General features: G+C 42.1%; 1 protein-coding gene across 3 annotated transcripts in view; it reads left to right on the top strand.

Annotated features, from left to right (window-relative positions):
- Positions 1–25,882, top strand: part of abr (ABR activator of RhoGEF and GTPase) — a 120,770-nt gene that overhangs the window by 66,290 nt on the left and 28,598 nt on the right. For all 3 annotated transcript variants that reach the window (XM_084941889.1, XM_084941890.1, XM_084941891.1), the window contains exons 7-16: positions 2,471–2,523; positions 3,183–3,323; positions 3,627–3,748; positions 6,469–6,637; positions 8,793–8,912; positions 9,140–9,215; positions 9,324–9,428; positions 11,957–12,031; positions 17,758–17,855; positions 17,954–18,085. In XM_084941889.1, the coding sequence (XP_084798015.1) occupies positions 2,471–2,523; positions 3,183–3,323; positions 3,627–3,748; positions 6,469–6,637; positions 8,793–8,912; positions 9,140–9,215; positions 9,324–9,428; positions 11,957–12,031; positions 17,758–17,855; positions 17,954–18,085 (1,091 nt within the window). The remainder of the gene's footprint in view (positions 1–2,470; positions 2,524–3,182; positions 3,324–3,626; positions 3,749–6,468; positions 6,638–8,792; positions 8,913–9,139; positions 9,216–9,323; positions 9,429–11,956; positions 12,032–17,757; positions 17,856–17,953; positions 18,086–25,882) is intronic.

A 25,882-nucleotide genomic window follows, 5' to 3' on the forward strand; every position in this document is an offset into this window, starting at 1 on the left:
CCTGCGTTCGGAGAGAACTTGAGTAGATTTCTGTCTACATTAGCATTCAGGTGGCAATCCTTAATCTGTCTTTGTATTCAGGAGAGTAACTTCATTATTCAAATCTCTTGTATATAATTATTATGTTTGCATGGTTGAAAAACTAGAGGAAAACGAGACGAGAAAAAGAAAGAAGTAAAGTTTGAGATCTCTGAGCTTCCTTGATAGGTTCAAGACTATTAAGGATGAACCTATCTTGCATAGTATTGCAAAGAGACTTGACTTGACTCTAAAGCAGTAAAATGTGATCTTGAGTTTAAAAAAGCCTTTGATTGAAACTTGTAATGTTAAAAAAAAAAAATTCTGGTTGCATGCTTTGCCGATGGCTTTGATGACTTTTTATTTAACCCCAAAATAATCAAAATGTGTCTAATTTTTCATAGTTTCCTGATAAATGAGTCTTAATCATTGATCAACTGTGATATTTAAATGTGCAATACTGGTATATGACGAATACTATACAGTCTGAATATTATTGGTTCAGACCGACTCGGATTGATTGCAACGTCGGTCCGTGTTTATAAATTAGATCACAGTTACCTGCAAACCTTTGCTAATCTGTGTGAAAGTGACTGCAGTCGAGTTGTAACAATTGTTGGAGACAGGTTGCTTCCCACCATGTGACCTGTGCAGTCGCCCTGTGATCCAAGGAGTTGGACGGTGTCACATGTTTTAGCTCCAGCTATACTTTGCGTTTTGCGGTTATTAGGAAGTATTATCATGCTAACATGCTACACTGCATGTTAGCATGCTAGCATTAGCTTTTAGCTCAGATATTGTTTTGTCATGCGACACAACATATGGCACAAAAAATACAGCAGCTTACTTACACAAAATGTACAAAACCTGGCACTTGTGCTTAAGTACTTATACTCAAGTCATCCTGAAGTCATCTAATCCTCCCTGCATTGAAATGAATACAAAACTGCCAACATACCGCACACACAGACACACACACAACAACTTAGATATTCACTGCCCTTGCAGTCAATACAGGCTCTGTAGTAAATCCTCCTGGAGGTATCAGTATTGGTTCACTGATCCATGACCCTCAGTGGAGGCGGCATTAATTACCAAACGTTGGAGAAACTTCAAAGAGCAACTGCAAGTCCCTCTCAAAGTCCCTCTATACACTTCATGTGGGCCAGTGTATATTTTAAAAGCAGAGGGTGTGTGTAGAGCGTTAACATGACGTGTTTCATCAGTAGATCTGATAATAGTCACTGTAAGTTTCTGCTCTCATGCTAATTTCGTAAGTCGCAGGCAGAGGTGTGGCGGAAAGACTAAACACTTAAAAGCATCTGAGTGACAGAACAACGCTGTACATATAAAGAGAGCGTTATTGAATGCTTTAAATAGATAAAGTTTAAAATTCAAATAGAAGTGTAGCTTTGCCTGTAGATCTCTGTGGGAGCAGAGCACAGTCAGTGTGGGGCAAGCTTGCCTGCATACAGAAGACACATCAGTCCTCTCTGTTTCACTGGGCCAGCTTTTCTTCTTCACTTTAGAAATAAGCTGCTTTAACTCTGATGTTCTCACTTGAATAAATGGAGATTAGCATGATCAATAAGTGGAATTGTTTCAGATAATTTCACAATGTTTATGACCTAGTGGGAATTTTTTTTTAATTGCATTCGCTCAGTTTCTAGATCATGAGCAGAGGGGTGTTACCGTGCTTTATCGAATGTGTAGTGTGATATTATATTTGCTATTTTGAGACCTTGAGGTAATTTAGGCATTTCCTTACATGACTTGTTTGCTTCTTCTTTGTCTCCTCTTAGAGGTTCTCGTGTCTGCCATCTTTCCTCCTGCGTATCTCCTCACTGTGATTTGTTTTTCTTTTATTTCTCTCCATCCTTCACTCTGCCCTGTCTGTGGGAGTGTGTCACAGAGAGCTGTCATGTATGTCGGCTGCTGCTGTTCACACCACCTTAGCAGCAAAGCCTTCCCCAGGGAATCTAGCCAAGTGCGGTGATACAGGCTTAAACTCTGACTGAGAGGCACTGAGGGTGGCATGTTGGCAGGAGGCAGTCTTATTGCACTTTTTATAGATGCATCCGTCTGCATGTGTTGTTTGTGTTTGCTTTTATTTCCAAGTCTGAATATGTACAACTGTTAAACTGATGAACAACAGTAGCACAAACCTTTGCTGCCCCCATATTGAAATCAGTGTTTTACTTGACCCCCCCTACAAGGCTATTTATGATCAAGTGTTTTTCTTGCTTCAGCAGTGCTTCAGGCAGGAACCTCGTCGTCATTAGGCTTTAATGTTAACCTAAGAATCATCAGCAGTCAGACTGTAAGAGTAACCAAAGTGGACATTTTTGTCCTCGTGTGAGCGGTGAAACTGTGACCTACTGTGTGTGTCTGCATGTATTGATTTGCCTGTAAGCAACACTGACTCAGAGCCCTCCTCTTCTCTCTCCCACAGCTCTCCTTTACAAGCCGATTGACCGTGTTACCAGAAGCACCCTGGTTCTTCATGTGAGTACACAGCTTGCACTTGCATGGCTTTCAAGGATCAGCTGAATCTAAAGCTGTTCTGGCAGAAATGTCTTACTTCTAGTGTTTTAGGGTGGAGAAAAGACTGAGAACTGTGTCAAGATAAAAAAACAAAAAATAATATTGGAGCAGATTGCAAACACATCCCTGAGATTAAAAAGACGTGCAAGAATTAAGCCTAAAGCCTGCTTTTTGATGTTTATCGCTGAGTCCTCTCAGTCTAAATCAGCCTACCTCCTTGGAAGAGAAATAATGGTGTCGAAAGTGCCAGCGAAGCAAAGCAGAGATCTCTGGATGTGTCCAGTGTGGTCGTTGTAGTGTAATGCATGAACAGGTTTGCATGAAAGCTGACAGTAAGATGCTCTGTGCATCCAGCATGAGCATGTGTGTCATGTTCTTGTCACGTATGCAAACAAACAGAAGAAAATTGGTTGATGTTAATCTGGGAGGAAAGTAAGAAAAAGTATCTTTGACAGAAAAAACCGAGAAACAAGATTGTTTTAGTGTTTGTAAGAAGTCTGTGTTTGTGCAGCGCGATGACGTTTTCGAAGAGAAGATGAAACTAAATCTGAATCTCTGCTCACAAAGGTCAGTTGCTTTGTGGTAAATACATTTTTGGATGATTGAATGTACTTTCACAGGATTTGCTGAAACACACTCCAAAGGACCACCCGGACTTCCCCCTCCTGCAGGACGCTCTGCGGATTTCTCAGAACTTCCTCTCCTCCATCAATGAGGAGATTGACCCTCGCAGGACTGCTGTTACTACACCCAAGGGCGAGGTTTGTGTGTGTGTTCTTACAACACGTCTTGTCAACTATAGAGAACTTACGTTCATATCTTTAGAACATTTGTCTTCACTTTTCCTCTCATATGAAATACTATTAGGTACTTTGAGAAAACTATAATAAATGGTTGCATTGCTTTAAAACTCCAAAAGGAACATTTAAGTTAAAAACAAAGACATGCACGTCTCTGTAAAGCAAACGGTAATATATATGTTAATTTAGTAAGTCAACTTATTAATCCACAATCTCAACGATGTTTCGATTCACAACAACAGTTAACACAGAGTTCTGTTACAGGCGCGTCAGCTGGTGAAGGATGGCTTCCTGGTGGAGGTGTCGGAAAGCTCCAGGAAGCTACGGCACGTCTTCCTCTTCACCGATCTGCTGCTCTGTGCCAAGATGAAAAAGACGGCTGTGGGGTGAGTCCACCTTCATCCTCTTACAGTGTGAAAAGCTGTGAGCGCGATTATCGTTAACGTCACCCCCCCATCCCCATTCCCATCTGAAAAATGCTAAAATGATGTGCGAAAGCCAGAAAGTGGAACAGAGACGGGGCGTGGATGGTGCGGCACAGGAGTCGCTTATTAATTCTCGGGGCAGAGAAAAATGCAGGGTGACACGGCTCTGTCACAGAGTTTTCTTTTGAAGCAGACTGTAGGTATATTCATTCGAGGCTTAAGCAGCTTTGGGCGGTGATGGCCTCTTTCTTTCATTTGCTTCCTGTCACAGCAACGTACTTTCATTAAATCTTCAAATGTGCACAGATGTAGTGAAGGGAAATAATTCAAAATCACCCAGCCACTGATCTAAAGTTCCAAAACTCTGAGCGAGTCAGCTCAACAACTTCTAAATGATGAGACTCAGTCTGGATAAAACGTGTGCTATTTCAAAAATTTCCATTGAAGAGCACAAGCCTCTAAATGGAGGGCGTCAGCGATGTTTTTACATATAAATTTCACGGTGTCACTTCACTCTGTCCACCTTGCACAGTTTAGGATGTTAAGCTACGTTAAATAAGCTACATTTTATAAATTGATAGAAATGCCAGTGTTAACATAAACATTTATCTGCTTCATAACAATGCATTTTATTATTTAGCTTAAGGCTCATAAAGCTTGTTGAACTGGGTTCTGCCTCTTTAAATATCCACGCTTTTTCGTCCTCTCTGTGTTTCTGCCCGTGTGTCGTGCAGTTTTCCTTCCACATCAGCTCATCAAACCCGGCGTGCAACAGAAAGGATCACTTCGGAAAGACGCTCTCCCTCTCTGATTCCAGCTGTGGCTAACACAGTGGTGTTTGAAGCGTCAGTAACAAAGAGAAAGACTCGCAGGCATTTTTGTCTGTATTGTTTTGAGCAGTGCAGCAGAGTAGCAGATCTACACGCAGGACAGAGTTATGCTAAATGTGTGAATAATAAAAACATTTTAAAAAAGAAGACAAAAGGTGTAAGTAAAAAAACTGAAGGTGTTGTGTTTCAGGGTGCAAGCTGAGCACGGGTTAAAGTAAAGAGAGGTGACAGAAAAAGATCGCTCATGTTTGTGTTTGTGTGCGCTGCTGCGTGTCAATCTTTGACACATGTCAGTAGATCGAGGGTCACGCTTACAGCACCGACTCGCCTCCCCTTCGTCTGATTGGTGCCTGCTTTGGTTGACATTCGCCGTTTCTCTGTGTCAATTGCAGCCGCCCTTCACTTGGAGGAACACATAGTGTTGCCATAACTACCAAACCTGTAAATGGGGCTATTATATGATCTGGGTTGTTATCTCAGTGTGCTGCCTACAGCCTACGCGCTTACACACAGAACAGAGCAACCATCCAGAAACTCAATCACCTTGACTTTAGTCACTGAGGATTATTATTATTATTTTAGAATGAGTCAGATTTACGATTGCCCGCTGCACGTTCTGCACCTTGGATAATTCATCATTTCTTTATATATGCACCACCTTTGCTGTCTGGCATTAAAGAACCACATGATTTGATATGGTAATTCATTCATTTCCTTCTCAGTCATGTATCAAACCTAGCTCCACCCCCTTTTCTTTGTGTTTCTCTAAGTCTGTGTCAGAGTCTGATTAGAACAGAAACAAATCGGTGGTCTGTAACATAAAAGGACTTCCCGAAAGACCCAAGAGCGCGTAAACAAGAAGGGCTTGATAATGGAGTGGGTGGGTGGGGCAGAAGATCAGGGGACCATAATCTGCAGCGGGAGGATGTAAAATTAATGTACTTCGTTAATAAAGAAATGACAAAGTCCTTCTGGTGGGAGCTGATTGCATCACTGCGAAAGCTTTGAATGGGAACATGAGACTAAACACGAAGCAAGAGTCCTTCGTCGACATGGCTGAACAAATCTTTGAAGTTCCAGTTAAAGTGCACGCCTGAAAAAAACGAGTGCAGTAAATAAAGTAGATAAACTGTGTTTCGAGTAGCTGCTGCACTGAGATCAGTAAAATCTCATTTGTCATTTTACGCGTGTTCCCTGTTTTGCTCAAGGACATTTTAACATGCAGGCCAGAGAAGCCAGAGTATTGAACCACTCCCAGTCCACAGTGGCTCCACCTTTCAGGTGGTTGTAGTGGTGTAAGTGCAACGTGCAGAGGAGAATATCACAGAAATGAGAACATTAAAACTGAGTTTGATTGCTTGATTTGATTGTATAAATAAATGCACAAGTTTTATATGTAGAACGCTGGTAGTGTTAACACATGCTTGTTTAGTGTGGATTCATTGTGACGTCAAGCTGCTTAAACTAGCCGTCTGATGAAGGTATTATGTCGTCGATGAGTCGACTGTGCAGCACTCAGAAATGTTAATTAAAATCTCATTAGAGACGGTGCACATTAGTGTCCTCAGCCCATGTGGAAATAATGTTGTGCATTCATCATTTTTATTAATGTGACTTTGAATGAGTGACTTTGCTATAAAGAAATGAGGTCAAATGAGCACACGTTTGAATAGAAAAGTGTAACATTTGTTAGTGTGGCTTCAAATTGTAAACCGGTTTGCTTCGGTTTTGTGCGTCCATTCAGTTCAGTCATGATTAAAAAAGAGAAAATATATTTTTTTTAATATTTTGACTAATTCTGTTTCATTTCTTCCATTTCCATTCTTGCATCCTCCCATCCTCTCCCTGCAGTCGCCATCAGCAGTATGAGTGCAAGTGGTACATCCCTCTAGCGGACTTAACTTTCCAAACCCTGGACGACTCGGACACTTGCCCGAGCATCCAGGTCCTGCCAGAGCACGAGATTGAGGAGATCAAGATCAAGATCTCGGTCTTAAAGAATGAGATACAGAAAGAGAAGGTAATCCTTTTTCCTGGCATTTGGAGCCCAATTCAATGTATTCGTGAGGCTTACAATGGCTTATTCGGCCATCTTGGGTTTAATTTTGAGATGATCCAGGATTAAAGAATAAAGGGGCAAATTCAGGGTTTGGAGCCCAGTTCTAGACAGCTTTAGAGTAAGAAAAGTTGCTGGTCCTGTTATGAATAACAGGAGCTTTTTGATGTTCATCTTTAAATTCTAACATATGCATAAAACAAATACATTTGAGGCCAAGAGCCACACAATTAGGAGAACTTGGTTATTTTAAAAGGAGCTTCTTTTAGTTTTAATCATCAGCTAAATTCTTTTTATTTAAGAAATAAAAATAAATAAGAAGTAAATCAGAAGTTCGGTGTCATATCAAAGCTTTGTGACCCTTTACTTCATTTTTTATTATGGCCTACGCAGACTTTACTAAATGAATTGTGACTATTGTGTGAGTGAATACAAGCAGCAAAACAAGTCCAAGTATGAATAATAAACATCCTGAAACTGAGGACAGCTGCCTTTTCCTTGAGTATGAGTGGCAAAAGTGCTGATCCAGATTTAAACTGTGACTTGTGTGTGCCACGGTATGAGTCTGTTTTGTTTAGCACATGCTGAAATGCTCAGTTGTCGTTTCGAGGTTGAAATAAAAGATGTTACAAGTACACAGTAATCCACCCCCGCAGCCATAACTGCGTTTAAAGGCTTCAGGAGCGCAGAGTTCCTGTTATTCCCCTCTCATGGCGTTAAAACTCGCCCACCCGGAGCACAGTGAGTGACCACGGCTGGTATGTGGAGTCGCAGGAGGCGAATGCTGGGAGAGATCAAGCTGATTGTATCCAGGCAGGCTCTGACTCACCGCTTCCTGGTGAGGGTTGGGGCTGTGTATGAATTTGTTTTCCTCCAATAACGTCAAGAAACTGCTCCATGAATTATATATAAAGACTCTCACAGTATGGGGCTTGCTTTAAGCAGCTTATATACACTTTGCTGGAAAATATGAAAGATTTCAATAAGGCAACGCTGAGTAGTCCTCACTTTAAAGTTCAGTTTGTATGTTGTTAAAAATATAGACGATGGGTGGTTTGATTTTTGTCATGACGTACAGAAGAGAAGCAAAAGAAATCCAACTCATTAATAATAGAAATTCTGGTGTTATTGAAAGATCTTCACTTGAACAGCTAATGAATTTTACGTAGCCACCTCCAACCAAACACAACCAGACAGGGTTGGGTCTAAAACCTAAGAGGTCCTACAAGTGTGATCACTGCAACCGCTTTGCAGATGTAACAGAAACCACTAATCAGCTGCAGTTTAATCTTTCACGCCCCGCTTTTCATACGAAGAGGCGACAATAGAAACCTAACCAAAGACAGGCCACCAAATCTCTTGGTTTAAATGAGGAACTAGATTTTACTGCATATGTTTTTCTTCTTTGTGCGTTACTCTCTTGTTCTCTGTAACTGGTGCACTGCCTTATGATTATCATGCTCTGGTTAAATTTAAACTCGACAAACACTGAGGGACAAAAGGGCACCAGCTTCTGACGTCTTCATACGTTCACACCCTGTTTAGCCACTAAACTTGTTCAGATTTACCAATCCGTGTTGTTAGGTAACCAATACTGGAATATGACACTTTGGAGGTGGAAGTTTGGTGTTACGTCTCTGTGAAACTCCCTGACGGAGACTTGTCTGCGTTGGAGGCTTTTTGTTTTTGTAGGCTAAACATGACTGTGCCGTACAAATAAAGATGTTTTAACTGTCAGTCACGTTGTCATTAAAATAACTTAATGAGATCCATAAAGCTGACTGTACACTCAGTGTGACTGTCTTTTTTTCCATCATGTCAGGCGTCTGCTACATCTGCTTCATTCTGTTTGTTAATGGAAAAATACAATTCTAGCTGAAGTAGCTCCAGATATTTAGTCTCACAGTAAAACCCAATGATCAATGAAATGGATACAAAAGGAAATCAGTCTTATAACTTAGAGCAAGGGCCCTCAAAGTCAGATCATATCTCCCCCCCATCACCCACCCCCCACCTTGCACCTCGACCCTCATTTTGTAAGTCACACTGAATCTAAAAATATAAGCGTCTTCTGTATGTGTCGAGACCTGAGATGAGTCCTGTCCGTGTCCTTGTGCAGAAAGCGCCGAAGGGTCAGAGCCGCGTGGAGCGTCTCAGGAAGAAGATGAACGAGCAGGAGTCCTGGTTGCTCCTGCACTCCCCCACCATCCCCTTTCGCATCCACAACAAACATGGAAAGGTATTCTGCCCATTCTTAATCTGTTACTGGCTCCATTTGTGTCACTGCACTGTGCAGGTTTCACCACTAGAGGGACACATTTTACTTTCAAAGAGTTTGCTGTTACAGATTTAAAGTTTGAATCCCCCAAAACAGCATCAGAGCATTTCCCATCATTTCGATTGATGTGTGCTAGTGAGGATTTTTTCCAGCTATTTTGGTTGTAATTGCTAACTGTGTGTGTGTAGAGCTACCTGTTCCTGCTATCCTCTGACTACGAGAGGTCAGAGTGGAGGGAAAGCATTCAGAAACTCCAAAAGAAAGGTACGATTGTGTTCACTTTTCAAACACTGCTCCACAGAAACATAAAGGTTTGACCCCCACCTCCCTATATGATGTTTATGATATTTATTTCCTTTCTTTTTCTTCCAGACCTCCAGTCATGCGTGTTAAGTTCTGTAGAGCTCCAAGTATTGACCAGCTCTTGTTTCAAACTCCGAACGGTCCACAACATTCCTGTCACCGGCAACAAAGACGGTAAGAAACACGAGCAGGATCATTTTTGTCTCCCTCTCCCTCTTCCCTCTGCTTTGAATTTAACTTCACACAAAAGTGCCTGTTACACTCTGAGCACTAAAAAGCCACATAATAAGTTAGGGGGGCCTTGCAGGAGATAAATTTAGGCTACAATATGTTTCTCATCTAGCTTGGAGCAGTCAGTGCCGCGCAGTGTGTCGGTGGCGTGCTCGCAGCTTCTATATGTTTGTTTTTTCCTCCCGATCTCCTCATTGCAGCCACTCTCAGAGTCTGAGGGGAGGGGGGGTGACATTAAAGCCATCTGGTCCATCTACTCTGATCTGCTCAGATGGCAAGAGGGTCTCTCACACACAAAGACAATACACTTTTGATGATACGCTCTTACACTGAAAGGCCCGCTGTCCTGATGTTTTTGTGTCGCGTTTCCTTTCTGTGCATTAGAATCTCTGTGTTTGATGTCCAATAGATTTAAAGTCATTTTCAGAGGGATTTTAGTTTTGTATTTTCAAAGTAGTCAGCAGAATGACAAGTGACACTTAAGTGGTAGCATATTTTTTGGTGTGCTTTACCCCACCCCCCCCAAACGAGGTGTTTTATTTGAGTGCAACTGAACTTTATGTCTGATTCTGTTTTTTTATTTAACATTTAACACGGCATCAGGCTGTCAAAATAACAGATAAGTAAGTCAGACGTGACAGTACATAACACCACACATGGATACACAACATGACATACAGACAGATTACTGTTAAAAATGCATTTGCACCACTTGACATGGTTTTAATAAGAGAATTAACTCTGTTTGCTTTCCCTAAACGAGTTCTTCTCACTGCTTTGGTGGACTTTTCCTTACATGTTATCTTCCTGCTGCTTTCTGTGAGAGCTTACTGAGATTCCTGTGTTTTAAATCAGACTTCAACTCCTGCGTTGTCTTAGACTTTTGACCTGCTCCTCATTACGAAGCTAGAATAAACACACACACACACACACACCTTCATCCTGACATGTAATGCAGGGTGCACAGCAGGGGTTTAAATGGAGACCAGCTGGTGGAGGAATGTCTCTCATACTTAAGAGGATGGATGACTTAAATACTCACTCTTTCATTTGACTCCATTGAATAATCATCAGTTATCACATATTAGTTCATGGTTTTCCATTGAGCATAATAGATAGAAAGGGCAGTCGGTCTGCTATGATGCTGAACCTATGAACCGACTCTCTGTGAAACTCCCCTGTTAGTTATATAAAACACACACGCACAGTTAACCCCGAGGGCTGACTGCTCTCCTCTCAGCTGCCTACAGTGGAGCTCACAGCAGTCCTGCTGCCCTCCACCCTAGTTTATTTACCAGGAAGCAGCCGGGCTTCACAGGCCTCAACCAAAGCAGGACTGTATCCTCTTCATGTTTCTGTCGGCGGTACAAAGAAGGGTGTATGGGCTGGCCAAAAAAAAAAAAAGAGGTCCACCCACGATCTCTATTCGAAGGCCAGCTCAGTTTCGATAACAGACGTCTGTGCACTGCTAATGTGTGGTCTGATGCCAATCTGACAAAAGGCTGTAATAACGGTTAATTTTCTTTCAGATCTTCCAATAGTTGTTTCCTCAGCCGTTTCCCTGATTTCATTTTATTCTGTTTTTTTCTGAAGTCATGTGAAGTTTAATCTGTCTCTTCTCAAATGTTGATAACTGACTGCTGGAGGGAATGAGAACCAAACCACTCAAATGAATGATTAAAAACAATAAGAATGTAATCTCCAGTTCGGACCACCCAAGAAAGGATACAAAAACCCACTAGGGTTCCCACTAATCTGCCCCACTGAGCGATTTTAGTTTGAATGGATCTGGATGTGGCGACACACGCTTTAACAGTGAACTTTCAAACTTCACGCATATTTGAACGGTTCATTTTACCTCGATGAATACCACTAATTCATGAGCCGACAGAGGGGAAAAGGTGCTCTAAATGGCCACGTGAGCTGACCCGCTTCCAGCGAAGGGAAAGAGACTCGTTCACAAAAAGCTGAAAGAACATGTAGCATTAAAGTCCTGCTGTTGGAAACAACAGAAGCAAGTTTAGTGTCAGTGCCAGTAAACGAGTCTGCAACAGATAGAAAATAATACCATAGCTGTCAGTGATAATAAAGACTAACAGCCTGCACACAGGTGCAAAATAGGGTAAGCTCGAGAGAGAGAGAGAGAGAGAGAGAGAGAGAGAGCTAGTATCATCATTAGCATTTAGTGATCAGGCAGTACAGAAAAAAAAAACGTACGAGATGTAGCAGAAATGAAATGAAACCTGCTGGTAGAGCTCATGCTCCATGAGACGAGTTCCTTTTCCTTTGTTTCTTTCTCTCACCGTTTATCTTTTTTCTTTACATTATCATCGCAGAGATAATGGCAGGAAGCCAGAGTATCATACATTTTATAGTTTGCAGTGACTTCTGATTACCCTGCTGATTTTTGTGCACGGACTCCCATATGTGCACCCGTGCTGCTCTAACTCCTCTGTGTGCTTGTTTTCCAGATGAGGAGACTCCTGGCCTGTACGGCTTTCTGCATGTGATTGTCCACTCTGCCAAAGGATTCGAGCAGTCAGCCAGTAAGTCTGCCAGAAACAGCTTCTTTTTTTTTTTCCCTCTAACTGCACTTGTGCGCACACTCTGGCTCAGCATCTGCTTACACATAGCGGCTGCGCATATACTTGTCTGCCAGCAAAACACATGACCCAGTCAATCATCACAGCCGGCACATACAGTTTCCATCATCACATGGCCAAGATGCAAAGGAAGGAAAAATCAAGAGAGAGAGTGAGAGAATGAGGTTGTCTCAGAGGAAGTGTTGAAGCCAAAGTGGGATTCCTGTGGTTGTTTTCGTTAAGCAGACATCACAAGTGACAAAGATGCTGAAGGCACATTGAAAAGGATCAACGTCAAAATCACAAACAGCAGCATTCAGAAGTGGACAGCTGGCAATTGTAATACCACTCGTCTTTGTTCACACACTATGTTATTGCCTTACCTTGCACAAATGTTTCTTTGTATAGCTGTGTGCGTGTGTATGCGTGTGTGTTATCTACCGAGCTTGACGTTGGCTGAACCTCCACAAAGGCTGTTTCAGATGTGTCAGCGGTGGACAGCTGGTGCTCACCGTGCTTGAGCACCGTGCCCCGTGTTGCTCAAGCACCAGTTCAAATATCGAATATCAGGAGAAGAGATGGAGAAATGATTTCCTCAGTTACCATGACAGCCTTCAGTGCTGGCCCACAAGAATTTCCCAGTTAATGGATTGGAAAGCACTCTCTCCTGAAAGCCTGTTTGATCCTCAATGGAGCGCAGAGAGCTAAAGGCTTTATGGAGTGTGTGTGTGTGTGTGTGTGTGTGTGTGTGGAAGCAACTTTGGTTGTTTCACTGATACAGTTTTGATGTCAGTATCTCCAGTGGAGCGTACAGACCCAGGGTGGGGCATGCAAGCCATGGAGGCATGGAGGATGTGCTGGACTTGTTTGGGACCATCATGATGATGATGATGAACACTATGATAAGGGAGGTTTACGGGGATGCCGTGAGAGAAGTGCTGACCTTAATGATATATAACACTACTGTTACACAGACAAGTGCTCTAAATGAGGACAAGAGTCAAATGATTAATTATCAGATTTAATTATTGGAGTTAAAGTGAAGCTTCAGCCATCCATAACTTATATCTGATTTCATTCATTCGTACAGGTCCTCTAATGTGTTTACACATGTTTAAGTCCTTTTACTTGTGGTAGATAAATGGGTGGGTGGTCACTGTTTATATGTGTGTGTGTGTGTGTGAGTCACTGAAGTAAATTTAACTACTATACCTGATGATGTATTTCCAGTGGCATGTGTTCATTATTCATATTTTATTTTGTAAGGTTTATTGCTGTGATTTCAGGATTAGGCAATCTCGTCAGTATGGTTATACCGATCTTTTAATACTTATATTGGAATTCAATTCTGATAGGTTACCCCAAAAGTCTAGTTTTGAACTGCTGTGGGTTCTGAGTCTCCATGTAAACAAAAACACCTTTAAATGTAGGGACTGTGACTAGTAAAGGGAGGGAGGTGACTGATATGATGGAGAGAAGGAATGAGCCGTTTGGAGGGAGAGGGTGAGATGGAGGCAAATGATTCGCTGTGGTGACCCCTAAAGGAAGCAGTCGAAAAAAGAAGAATGAGGAAAGTGTAGTGTCTGCTATCATACTCTGCCCTGCAAAACAAAAACAGTCACATGCTCCAAAATCTCCCCAGATCGCCTGTAACATTCGAGTCCCTAATAAACTTTGGCAATGTCACAACGTTTGTTTCCATTCAGAGTTTTGCATTGATGATGGGAGAACATGAAGTCTTACATAATACATCCCAAAAAATCTCAATGGGGTTGAGGTCTGGACTCTGCGGTGGCCAGTGCATGTGAGAAAATGAGGTCTCCTTAACCACTCTTTCACAATTTGAGCGCGATGAAACTTGTATTGTGTTCTTGAAATATTCCTGTACTGTCAGAGGATAAAGATGAAAAAATCTGGTCATGCAGTATATCCAGGTGAAGCTGGACCTGACCAACCGAAGCACCCCACATCAAAATACATCCCCCACAGACTTACATAGTAGAAGAAGGCATGATGGATGCATCATTTCATCCACCTCTCTTCTTGTCGTCCATCAGTCTGGAGCGGGGTTCATTTTATAGAAAAAGCTTAACTGCACTAAAGGTTAAGTGATCAATTCAGCAACAACAGTTTTATTTAATTTGAAAGTTCAACAAAAGAAATCAAATAATAGCTCAAATTAAATAAACCCTTAGTAATATAATACACCCCTTTTATAGTGAATATGTCTGACTAACATCAGGACGGTACATCTTTGCCAATTGCTTCCTATAGCTTTTTTTAATATTCATGTTTAGTTTTTAAAACCTGTCCAGCATCGGCACAGTTTCTCTGGGGTTTCAAACGCATACAGAGATCATTGAGACACACTGTATTCCTCTGCTTGTAGAATTTCCTCCAATACCACAAATGACGAAAATTACAAAGCCCCCTCCAGATGTAGCTTAACGATGGGATTCGGTTTGTGTACAGGTTTTGCGTGGCAATGTTCCAGCCTGTGTTAAAGCTTAAGTGCGGTTCCAGTTGCGTTGTCGGTACTCTTCTTTATCGTCTCTGGCATTTCAGATTTCAATGTGCGAGGATTTTGCAGCAATTTCCTCTTTTGCATAATCGTGTGTGCGCATGTGGTTTCTGTTATTGCAAATGGTGATTATTTTCATATTAGAATGGAAATGTGTAATGATCTGAAACAGCAGTCATTATTCACTGTGTCAGGTTAAGTGGGCACTGAATGCTCCACAGTAGGCTTTCTCTTTCCCCCTCCTTTTTTTTTTTTAAATCAAAAAAATCAAGTAAGCATGTAGTCAAAGATTTTACTGAAGCTGTTATTTATGCCACAACAATCTTCCCCCAGTGGGAAAGGGCTTGGAAGCGCAGCCCAGGGCAAAGTTAGTCAAACTGGGTCACAGAGGGAAAAGCTGGGAGTTGAGCATCTCCCAAAAACTCAGATAGAAAAAAAAATCTATGGAAATACTGACCTAGATGAGAAGAAAAAAACATGTCATGTCATTTTATTCTTGCTTTATTTTCATTTGTTTGTATGTGTGAGTGTTCGCATGTCGTTCCCTTCAAAAAGATGCAACAGTTAGCTCAATACACACCTATAGAACTGCACTTTCTGCATAGGGTGGGGGCACAGATCCACATTAGAAGATGAGAGAAAGGTGCATTTTAAAATTTTATTTTATGGTCAATGCACAGTTAAAGCACCTACTTGGCATTTTTTAAATTTTTGTTTCGTTTTGACGTTTTTGCTTTTCGACGTTTTTCCTGTAAGGCTCAAATTCAAACCACTGCTGAAAGTGTTCACACGTTCTCAAGACTGTATTTCTGTGTAATCCAATCCAGCCATGGCTGCATGTATTCTCAGTCGCTCTATGTCAGGCTTTTATTAGTTTTCTTCTTCTGGGTTCTGTTTAAACAGTTGAATTATGGCATTTCCCTGCTTATTATGTTTTGTAGTCTGAGAAGAATATTTTGTCCTGAAGCAGCGGTTTTGGTGACTGCGATCTGTAGCTGCTGAGACACTAGTTAGTTGAACTGATTATCACGCGTCTCCTGATTCTGTGAACCAACAGTTTGAACCAGCATTCGGCGCAGCCTCGGGCAAAGATTAGCCTGCTGTATAAGAACATACGCGCCCCATAAGGGCTACAGCCCACAGCTAATTGAGATGGAAAAGGATGGTATCCATTAACCCTGTATTTAGGGGTCAGAGACCCCATGCTGACCAATAAATCCCCCTCATACTCTGAGCCTGGTGGCGACCTGCCAGAAAAATGAAAACTCCAGGCCTCTTTTAGTCTGTCCTACTTCTCAAAGCCCTCTTGGATCCACTGTGAGGACACAAAGACCTCTCAAAATATGCTCTCCATGGCCTTGTTTGAATTTTAGGTCTGGGCACATAAACCCATTTCAGCTGGAGAGGAAATCAACTTCCAGAGAAAACTGGGAGCTGCTCAGGACTATGAATACGCTTCTCTACTCCAGGGCTAGATGAAACGAAGAGGATTAAATCACATTAGAGTTGCACACAAAGAACCGATTGAATCGCTCATTGCAACCATCAGAATGTTGCCGCCTCTTTAATGAAGCAGACTGTGACAGGTAGTTTAAGGATTTTTCCAGATGTCAAATCAGAAGTGACAGCCGTGAGCTGTTATGCTTCCGTACATAGCGGAAGCGTGCAATAACTGCTTCGTGTTTTTTTTAAATATCCCCCAGATGGTCGCACTGAATTCCCCTTCATTGAACTTCCCTCGTACCACCACCGCTAATCTCTTCCTAACTGGGAGTGATTATGGCAAAACCTTTTAGGATGCTGAGAAAACAAACAAAGGGGGAATAAAACCAGATGGGACGACATTCCTTTATACTGTACGCTCCTTTTTATCCTATAGATACATGTGCATGTTTTCTCCAATCGCAGCTCATCCAGGTGATCTGGTTGGTATCCTCTCATAACCCGGCTCATGTCAGGCTCTTAAATCTTGTGATCGTGATGATGACTTTGCTTTTGACTTTTTTTTTTTGCTTAAATTAATGTATTTTTTATTTTATTGCATATGTAATTAAACCCACTCCCCTGCCGTTCAGCTCTCTTGCTTAATCTTAGTGACTGTCCCGGTGAAAGGTCGAACCACTCACCCATCCATCATGCTGTCTAGTGGAAGTTAACCCGAGGGGTTAAGTCCAACATAGGGGCTGTAGTGGAGATGCTTTACAGACAGCTGGTAGCACAGTCTGCAGGAATGGTTTCAGGAGCATTTAAAGAAACACATTAACAGACTTAATTGCTCTGTGTAATAGCTGAGTGTGAGCTGATCCCAGAGGAGGGAAGGGGGGCGGGTTACTGCTGCGGTATGAGGATGTTAAGAGTGGCGAGGGGCTGCTGGTGCTGATTGTGTACACAGGGAGGAGATTGATGCCTGTCTGCTGTCAAACGGTAGCATATTGACAAATTGGAGGGCTTTTTTCACCTTTTAATTGCACATTTGTTAGAAATCTGTGAAATCAGTCTTTAGAAGTGATACTTTTATACATGTTTGCACTTTTGGCTGTGCTCTTATGGTGATTCCAACATTCACTGTTCACAGCTTCCCTCATATTTAGTTGTTTTCTTTCTTTTCATAAGACAAGTCTTGTGTCCTAAGTTGAGTTTTTTAATGGATTTTTGGCTGTTGGTTATTATGTTAACACATCATTATGGCTTATTTATTTTTTGAAGACTCAAAAATGTATATTTAAATATCAGGCAGTTCCATTGGAGGATTGATGCTATATATATTTGACCTTTTCCAGTAAATCAATCAGTCGCGGTGCAAAAAGAATCCACATCTCTTTCATTGGAAGCTGGTCTGGCCAAAATCATCCCTAAGATGCTTGGAGAGGGAAAGTGTCTGTATATTGTGTGCTTTGTCTTATGTTCATGTGATTGTTTTTATATGGTGCTTTGAAATGTCAAGTATCTTCTGCTGCTATCAAATTTCCACACAGGGAACGATAAATGTATCTGTCCAACACCCGTCTGCGGCAGTTAAACATGTGTAACAGCATGTTTTAGTCATTTTTAAACATCTACAATATGTTTGATCTTCTTTTTTTTAAGTGTTCTCCAGTGCTTCAGATTTTGTCTGTCATACTCTGTTGTTGTTTCATCTCACCGACCTGTCTACTCTCTGTGCTTTCAGATCTATACTGCACTCTCGAAGTAGACTCATTTGGATACTTTGTCAGCAAGGCCAAGACCCGAGTCTTCAGGGACACCACGGAGCCTCAGTGGAACGAAGTCAGTCGCAAAGACATCTTTTTTTCTTTTCTTATTTTTTTAACTGTGCTGTTTTCATCTTCATTGTTCTCCTTGTTTACATCCGTGTCACTGCACAGGAGTTTGAGATTGAGTTGGAGGGCTCCCAGTACCTTCGGATCCTGTGCTACGAGAAATGTTACGACAAAAGCATGCTGAACAAAGACGACAATGAGATTGTGGACAAGATCATGGGCAAAGGGCAAGTCCAGGTAGGAGAACGGCTGTAAAATAGACCATGCACAAAGAGAGACGTCTGTGTCCTCTTGGGGGGAGATTTTCCACCATATGACTCATTTTAATTAGCTGTCTAGCTTCTGCACACAATTGTATGGTTTGTAGTGGTTACCTCTAATGACGCTGGTTGGATTAATAGTGTGAAGGAGAGTTTATTTAAGGGGGGTTCCCCCTGTCTTATTGTGAGAAATGTCTCCATAAAACTCCCTTTCAGTCTCGTTAACTAGATACGGCCTCCACAGTGGAATCTGCGGTTTCCTGGTATTGAGGCAAAATGCCGTTCTCCACTAACTGTTTAGTTTTGGCTGAAAAGCCTACAGAGGTGTCACATTTCCATTTTTTCCAGAACGTCTTCAAAAAAATCTATTTGGTCAAGTGAAGCTTGACTCCTGTCAGTTTTCTGCAAATTGCAGCTGTTGTAGTTTCCTCCTCTGCTGCCCTGTAATCGATCAAACTTCACATTATGAAAATGGGTCAACTCGGAGGGCTTTTAAACGCCGTTATCTTCAATTCATGCCCTCATGTTTCTCTCAAGTGGCGGGTGTCTATGCCAGAGGTGAGTTTATGGCAGGTTATTTATAATCTTGCTTTTGACTCTGGACTAAGCAGTTAAAGGTTTGTTTGTGGCTGCTGCATGCAGCATAATACTCTTAGTTGATGCAAAGCATCTGTTACAAGTTGCATCAGGAATAAACAGGAATTCAAATCCTCCCTCCTCTGATATCAGGAAAGTGGGACACACATCAGTCACGTTTGTAAAGTTGGATTTTTAGGGGAGGAATGTGTCTCAAAAATATCTTATAAATCTTATGTGAATGAGCGGATATGTTTCTCCTCAGACCCAAGTTCCTGCAGTCTCTTAAAGGGGCTTTGAAGTTTGTTGTTTGTTACAGCATTTCCTGTTTGTCACTAGATCTTTCCAGTCTTTTCTCTTTCATTTTGATTCTTTACGTCCTTCAGTGTTGGCTTTGAAAGCAAAACACCCTGCCTGAAATGGCATCTTTTTGTGCCTTATCGACAGCTTCAATATCAGGCAGTGAGTAGTTAAACGTTTAAGACTGAGATTTTAGTGCTGGTTTAACAGACAATGGGATACAATAGAAGCTACATCAGCTCATTAGTTCTGCAACATTGTGACTTAACTATAAAAACCTGAGGCGGATGCTGCTGCTGCTGCTGAAACGTTACTGGGAACATCGATTTCAAGCCAACATCATGCAGAACCCCCCCCCACTCCTCCCGCAGAAAACAAACAAATACGCCACATGCTTTTGCCGGGGGGGTTAGTAAGGCGGATAGAATGGCATGTTCTGTCCCAGACGCGTGGAGGGTGGGAATACTGTGAATATGTTATACATAGTAGGTTTGTGGGTGAACCTGTCAACAGTGCATCCACTGAATGCAAAGGCCCTGATCCTGAGCACAACACTGCTGCTTTAGTCTCTGAATGAAACAACATATGTGTCCTAAAACAGGAGGATTTATGGTCTGACTGCTTATTAGTTGGTTTCTTGTCATTCTTTAAATGTTCATGAATGCTTCAGACATGGTGGCACTTGTGTTAGACTCTGATATCATATGTTTATTACAGCCACGAAGGAGCCCTGCAGAGCCCACAGATAGAGAGCAGGACCTGAGCTGTTTGCTTTCCTGAAGCTGGGTTGAGAAGGAGCCTTCAGTGTTTTGCTTTGCTCTCTGGAGACCCTGTGATTTATTTAAAAAGCTTGTGGAATACTGACTGACCGTAAAAGGGCATATCGAGAGGGAAGTTTTTTTTTTTCTTTTTTCTTCTTTTTAATCCGCTGTGGTTACTTTGTTGAGAAAGTCGATCGCCTCTATCGTCAGAAGATCGTGGTACGATTCGAGCCAGAGATTTTGTTATGATAGTACCAAGAAAGCATTTTTTGATACAGACTTGTAAGGAGGTACATTATGTGGGATTTCCGCCAGTGTACACGCACACGTTAACTGTGGGAATTAAGGTGACTTGATTGAATTGCTTTATTTCCATTTGGGCTGACATCCCCGGAGCAGATAAACTCTGAACTCTGAGGTCGTGTTGCTAATCCCACACTAAACGGAAAGAAAATCAGAGCTGCAGCCCTCCTGTCTTTCAAACTGGAAACACAAATTCATTCTTAAAGCGTCTGAAAGCAGGCGATTGAGAAAATGGACCTTGCCTCAAGTGCTTGAATTGTTTGCCTCCAACCAATGGCACTTAGTTTTAAAAGCTCCAATACATGGATGTTTTTGAAATTATAAACTTTTCAGGGTCAGATTTTTCTTTTTTCTGATTTTTGCTAGTGTGATTCAGCCAAAGTAAAACAGGACACCAACTCCTGCACTGGTTATGAGTGCAGACACTCGCTTGGCCTCTAAACCATCCTCTACCTCATGCACTGTGCAAGTTTGCCCTTTATGTGTCAGCTGTAACTTGCAATACTCGTCTTCAGAGGGCCACTTATGTAACCGGGTAGGCTGAGCGGCAGAAACGCATCATATCGCCCTGCTTCACCAGTCCTTTCATCTGATAACACTTGTGCAGCCCATCTCAGCCTCCTCTGGGCTCACCTTGTTTGGGTTTAATTACTTGGCTTATCTGAGGAGGAATTTGTCACCAGCTCCCAGCTCTACATTAGTCGGTCTCCATTTCCCACCTATCAGGGCTTTAATTGAGGAAATGGGATCCTACTGCAGGTATTGTGCTTCCCAAGACTCTAGTTTGACATCTTCAATCATCTTGCACAAGCACAAGTTTTCAAAGATGAGTTGAAAACAACAGGAAGTTGGTTATTTGAGGCTTGACGTTACTTTAAAATGCTGATTTCTGTGAGGCTTCCTTCACAATCACATTAGCATGCTGACATGATGACAGTTTTATTGGATTAAATGGGACTTACACCTACTATCAATACTTTGATGCAAATTAGCATCGCAAGTCACAGGATGTTCTTAAGTCTGTGTCACATTTTTAAAAATATCAAACCGAGGTTGATGTTGTTTCGAGTCTGTCACTAAAGCGATCCCATCCAACAGCATGTGGTGCTGCACTGAACCGCCTCCTCCTCAGTGTTCTTTCTATAGAGGAGCTTCGTGTTCTCTCAAGAGTCATGTAACAGCTCTAATAATCTCCTCACTACTTCAGCCCTCTCCCTCCCCACTTGTTCCCATCATCCCTTCAACACCGCACAACACTGGGGGTTGTTGTTATTGGTTTGAGCGCGTGGCAGCCCCTCATCTCGACACAGACGACGCGGAGTGCAGCGTTGTCAAGCCGCGAAAAGCAATAACCTGATAGTTTTGAGCAGTCTCCCGGAGATAATGGGAGCCAGAGAAGTTGGGCATTAGGTACAGAAGGAGAGCAGTGATGATGTTGTTTGTTCCCGGCAGCTCTCGCCTCCCTCCCCGAAGCCGCGGAGCCGGACAGGGGTGCACACACATTAGGCCGGCATTACTGTAAAGCTCCGGGTGCAAAGGGGTTGTAAAGTTTGAGGTGAGCATCCACGTGCACTCAAGTTCCCACTTAGGAGCCTGAGGTCTTTCATCACTATGAAGCATTAGATGCAAAGGTTGAGGGGTTTATTGGTCAAAGTGCCATTGTTTGGGATAGTAGCCGGCTGATCGTAGCAGTAAAACTTCTTGACCGATGGAAATGTGCCAGTGTAGAAAGCTCAGGCCCCGAGCTCTGATCTCATCTCTCAAGTACTGCATCAAACTTGATGCCAACATAAAGCTCTCATTAGAATGAAATACAGCCTGGTGAGTGTATTTAGAAGTATATAAACACTGAAGAAGCGTAAGCAAGCGTAGGGAGATTTTTCCATTTTTCATTTCTTATTATTATGGGGGTAAATTCTACATTCTGGTGCTGCTTAGCATGTTATTAACACTCCCAGGAATAAAATTAGGTTCTCCTTTTATTTGTTTTTATGGGAATTGGGCCTCGGACTCTTCTAGGCTTTTTTCTCCTAGAATGCATGTTTTTTCCAACACATCTTCCCTCTGGGCGGTGCAAGGTGGCGGTATTTCATGCAATGTTAGTTTTTAACTCAAAACTCAGTGGTTTTAATGAAGGTGTGTGTTTCCATGTGTCAGTGTGTAGATATTAATATTAATTAGTGTCTAATAGATGGTGTCATCTATTTTATTGTTGTGCCCTGTCCTTTAGGGCTGCGATTTGTCATGTTTCCACCATGCACACAGCCCCTGTGGCTATACACATCCACACACACACTGCTGTCATCAACGCTAACAGATGGGACTCCACTGTGTGTGTTCAGCCCCCCTGGGGGGAAAACCACAGACTCACATACACACACACAGCTGGGTGACAGGCTAATACATTGTAAACGATATCAATAACTTCAGCCGGCTACATTACCTGGCATTTATTAGCTTATACCTCCTTTGTCTGGCCTGGTGTTGTATATTGGGGTGGGGAGTGTGGATGTTCACTGCTTAACAAAGATTGTCCCAGTGCTCATTTGCTCTCTTACTCCTAAGCCTACTTATTTTATTATGTTTCTTCCCTTTGCAGTTTTTAAGCCATGTTTTTTTAATGAGTCGCATATCTCATGGTCTCTGTGTTTGAGCATATGGCACTTTTTTTTATTGATGGGCCCCAATTAAGCCGACTTCCTCATCAGACGATCCTTGATCAGTGGAGCTGATAGCAGCTTTTTGATGGATTTTTATTTTTTCCCTGTCATCTTTCCACAAAGAAGCTCCTCCGTCACAGCCCTCACTTTTAGACAGCCTTTGTTCCCTCTTAAAACATTCACTCCCTGCCACTTGGGATATGCATGCCCTAAATAACTACACGCACTCTCAGATCATGCGAATGTGCAGATACCCCCGTTTTTTCCCTATCTATCTTCTCTCTGGGAGTAGAATAGGAAAAACCCCAGACCTGCCAAATTTAGTTTGAGTGTATGTTACAAAAAAATGGTCACATTTGATCACCGTTTTTCATCAAGCTTGATGCTTTTTTGTTGGGTTTTTCTTGGACAGTCTAGACTAGAAAAAAAGCAAAAATAAGGATTGTGATGTTGGACTGCTCTCATGGAAAACCAAAGGCCGAGATGTCCTTAAGTATTAACGGCATGATGCTAATCGTGTAGTAGCCTTCCATTCAGTTTGTAAGTTGCTAAATAATATCTGAGATTGTTTCCAGTCTAATGCCAGGCCTAGAAAAGAATGTGTCAGGAGGACACTTGTTTAAATAACAGTGACGTCTGGATTTAAAAGCTAGGATGGCGACATTTGAAGCACTCAAGTTTAAGATCGACAATCTAGTGGGTGACAAGCCCCATCTTTTATCTACAGTTATATGCTGTGGTCTTTACACTGCTTAGAAAATGCAAAGAGGTTATGGCTGCACATGCTGATACTTAACAGATATAATGTCGTTTGTTGTGTTATTACAGTCCTAGTTTAGCATGCCAAAGTACCATTAACTGATTAGCAGTGAAAACAAAGTACAGATGAGGCTAAAGTCTTTTTAGTTTGGATAATGGAGCTAGACAATTTGAGCAACCGCCAAAGTTATTATAATTCATTTTTAGGGGAATATGAATGTGCTTACAAAGTTTTATGGCAGTCCATCTCAGATTTGATTCTGAATCTAGAAAGTTACAAGTAAAGAGATGTCAGAAGGAAAAGCTTCAGTTGCTGCTATCTGCGCTAGTTGTGGGCGTTGGGCAGAGATTTGATTCAGCTAGAAAAGAAAGTAAACGGTGATCCATGTAAAGCAGAAGGGCTACCAGATGGATAAGGACAGTGGAAGAATAAAGCGAGAATGTGAAAAGGCCACTTAAAGGCCAGAGGATCTCTTTGGGACCCCTTCACATTGTTCTCTTCCACATTTGTACCTTTCTTTTTTTCCCCCTTGCTAAAAAGTACAAATGCACTGCTTTCCAATGAACCGTCGAAATGTCGAGGGCAAGCTAGTTCAGTAATTGTTCCTCATTATAACATTACATAATCCTTCAGGAAAGAATTAGGCATTGACAACAGATGTCTGATTTCCTACCATGAAAACATGCATATGTAGCACATGTGGTAAAGGCGGTCACAGGGAAACAGAAGAGAATGACATGGAGCAAAAGAATAGGAATGAGAGTCCCAGATGGTGGCCAATTATGTGATGCTGGGAGTTAAAGTGAGAACAAAGGATCTCATCACAGCCTGAGAAATGAAATGCTCTCCAGAGAGGAACCGTGAATTTCTCTGTGCAGTTGCTACCACCCTTTTGTCTCATAAAAGAGTTCAGGGTTCAGGAATAATTGGTAACAGTCTAAAGGGGCTTTCAGATAATACAAAGAGTGTCATGTTTGAACACTCAAACATGAGAGGCCACGAACGCTGCATCGCCAGAAAATCATGATCGGGATGAGAGCCTCTTGTCCAACCTCAAGAGCCTGGGGGTTTTTTTTCTTTTCTTTTTTCTTTTTAGCAAATCGTGATCAGTTGTTGTAGCTGTTGATCAAACTTCACTGTGTTGTTCTCATTGTTTCTGCTGCCAAGTAACATCGTGGCCTGAGACATGAAGAGAATAACACTGCAGATGGAGGCAAGAACAGAAAGAGAAGTAAGAAGCGGTCATTAGTAATGACAAGTAGACTTCTAGTTAACACCCCAGCCTCTCGTTGTCTTTGTTACGCTGCTGTGTTTCTGACAGCCAGCTCTTATCCAGCCACTGCTACCAAGCCAGTAAATGCTGACAAAAGAGATTTTGTAGTCCATATCAGAGTAATTTCATTTAAAACCTCTGTTCCCCCGATTTGTTTTTGTATTCTAGGACTTTCTAGTTCAGGCCTCAGGTTTCTCATATCTCACATACACACATCTCCTGGCTGTTCTCGAGCTGTGGAATTATACACAGCAGATGACATTGGGGTGGGGGCTCGGGGCAGCGAATCACCTCAGTCCTCTCATCACGTCCCCGCCTGACTCTCTGAGGGATAAAGCCCATTTCATGCTTGACTCTGCCTGCCAGCACATTGTGAGGCCCAGCCCTGTGTACAGTTCTGGGCTTTTCTCATCTCTGTTTATGTGTGTTTAAAATCAAGTGGCAAAACTCTAAAGTACTTAGTTTCAAAGGAGGTATTTGGGTAGCATGATGCATGTGAGCTACAGAGACTGAACGTGACTTTAAACATGGTGGTGGTAAATCAGAAATTCTGCTCAATTTTTTTGTGTGATCTGTTAAAACCAGACGGTGATTTTCCATAATCTTTATTTCTATCCTACACGGAACAGCTGTTGGCTGCATTCTTGTAATCAGTGCACCAGTATGAGAATTGATTTCCTCATCCAAATCTCTACAACAAAGTGAAAAAGGATTTTTCTGCCCTTCCTCATTGTCCCCCTTTGTCCTTGGCTGACTGATGAGCCAGCTTTACAGAGACACCCCACAGTGTCTCTCTGCCTTCGTTCTTAATCAGATTTCACATCTCTGACAGAAACAAGTCTCTGAACACCAGCTGCAACTCTTTTTTTTTTTTTTTTTTTGTTAAATCCCCCAAACCCCAGTGAGACCAAGATACTTTCTCCCTTTCCCTCTTGTTGTTGTTGGCAGTCTTCTGACAAGCATTAAAGTAAATGAGCCTCAGCTACACGCTGTGTCCCAGCTAGGAGAGCCTATTCTGGCTTTCAAGTGGTCAGCCGAGGGACCCGAGCTGTTCTTACAGCGGTAAAATGTGTGGCTGCCAGTTGCTCTGGGCTGATTGTGAACCCCATGTTACCCTGGGAAAGATGGCTGATCAGGTCGG

The sequence above is a fragment of the Perissodus microlepis genome, chromosome 10, assembly GCF_051167445.1.
Source record: "Perissodus microlepis isolate ML-2025 ecotype Zambia chromosome 10, ASM5116744v1, whole genome shotgun sequence".
In the NCBI taxonomy this organism is placed as follows: Eukaryota; Metazoa; Chordata; class Actinopteri; order Cichliformes; family Cichlidae; genus Perissodus; species Perissodus microlepis.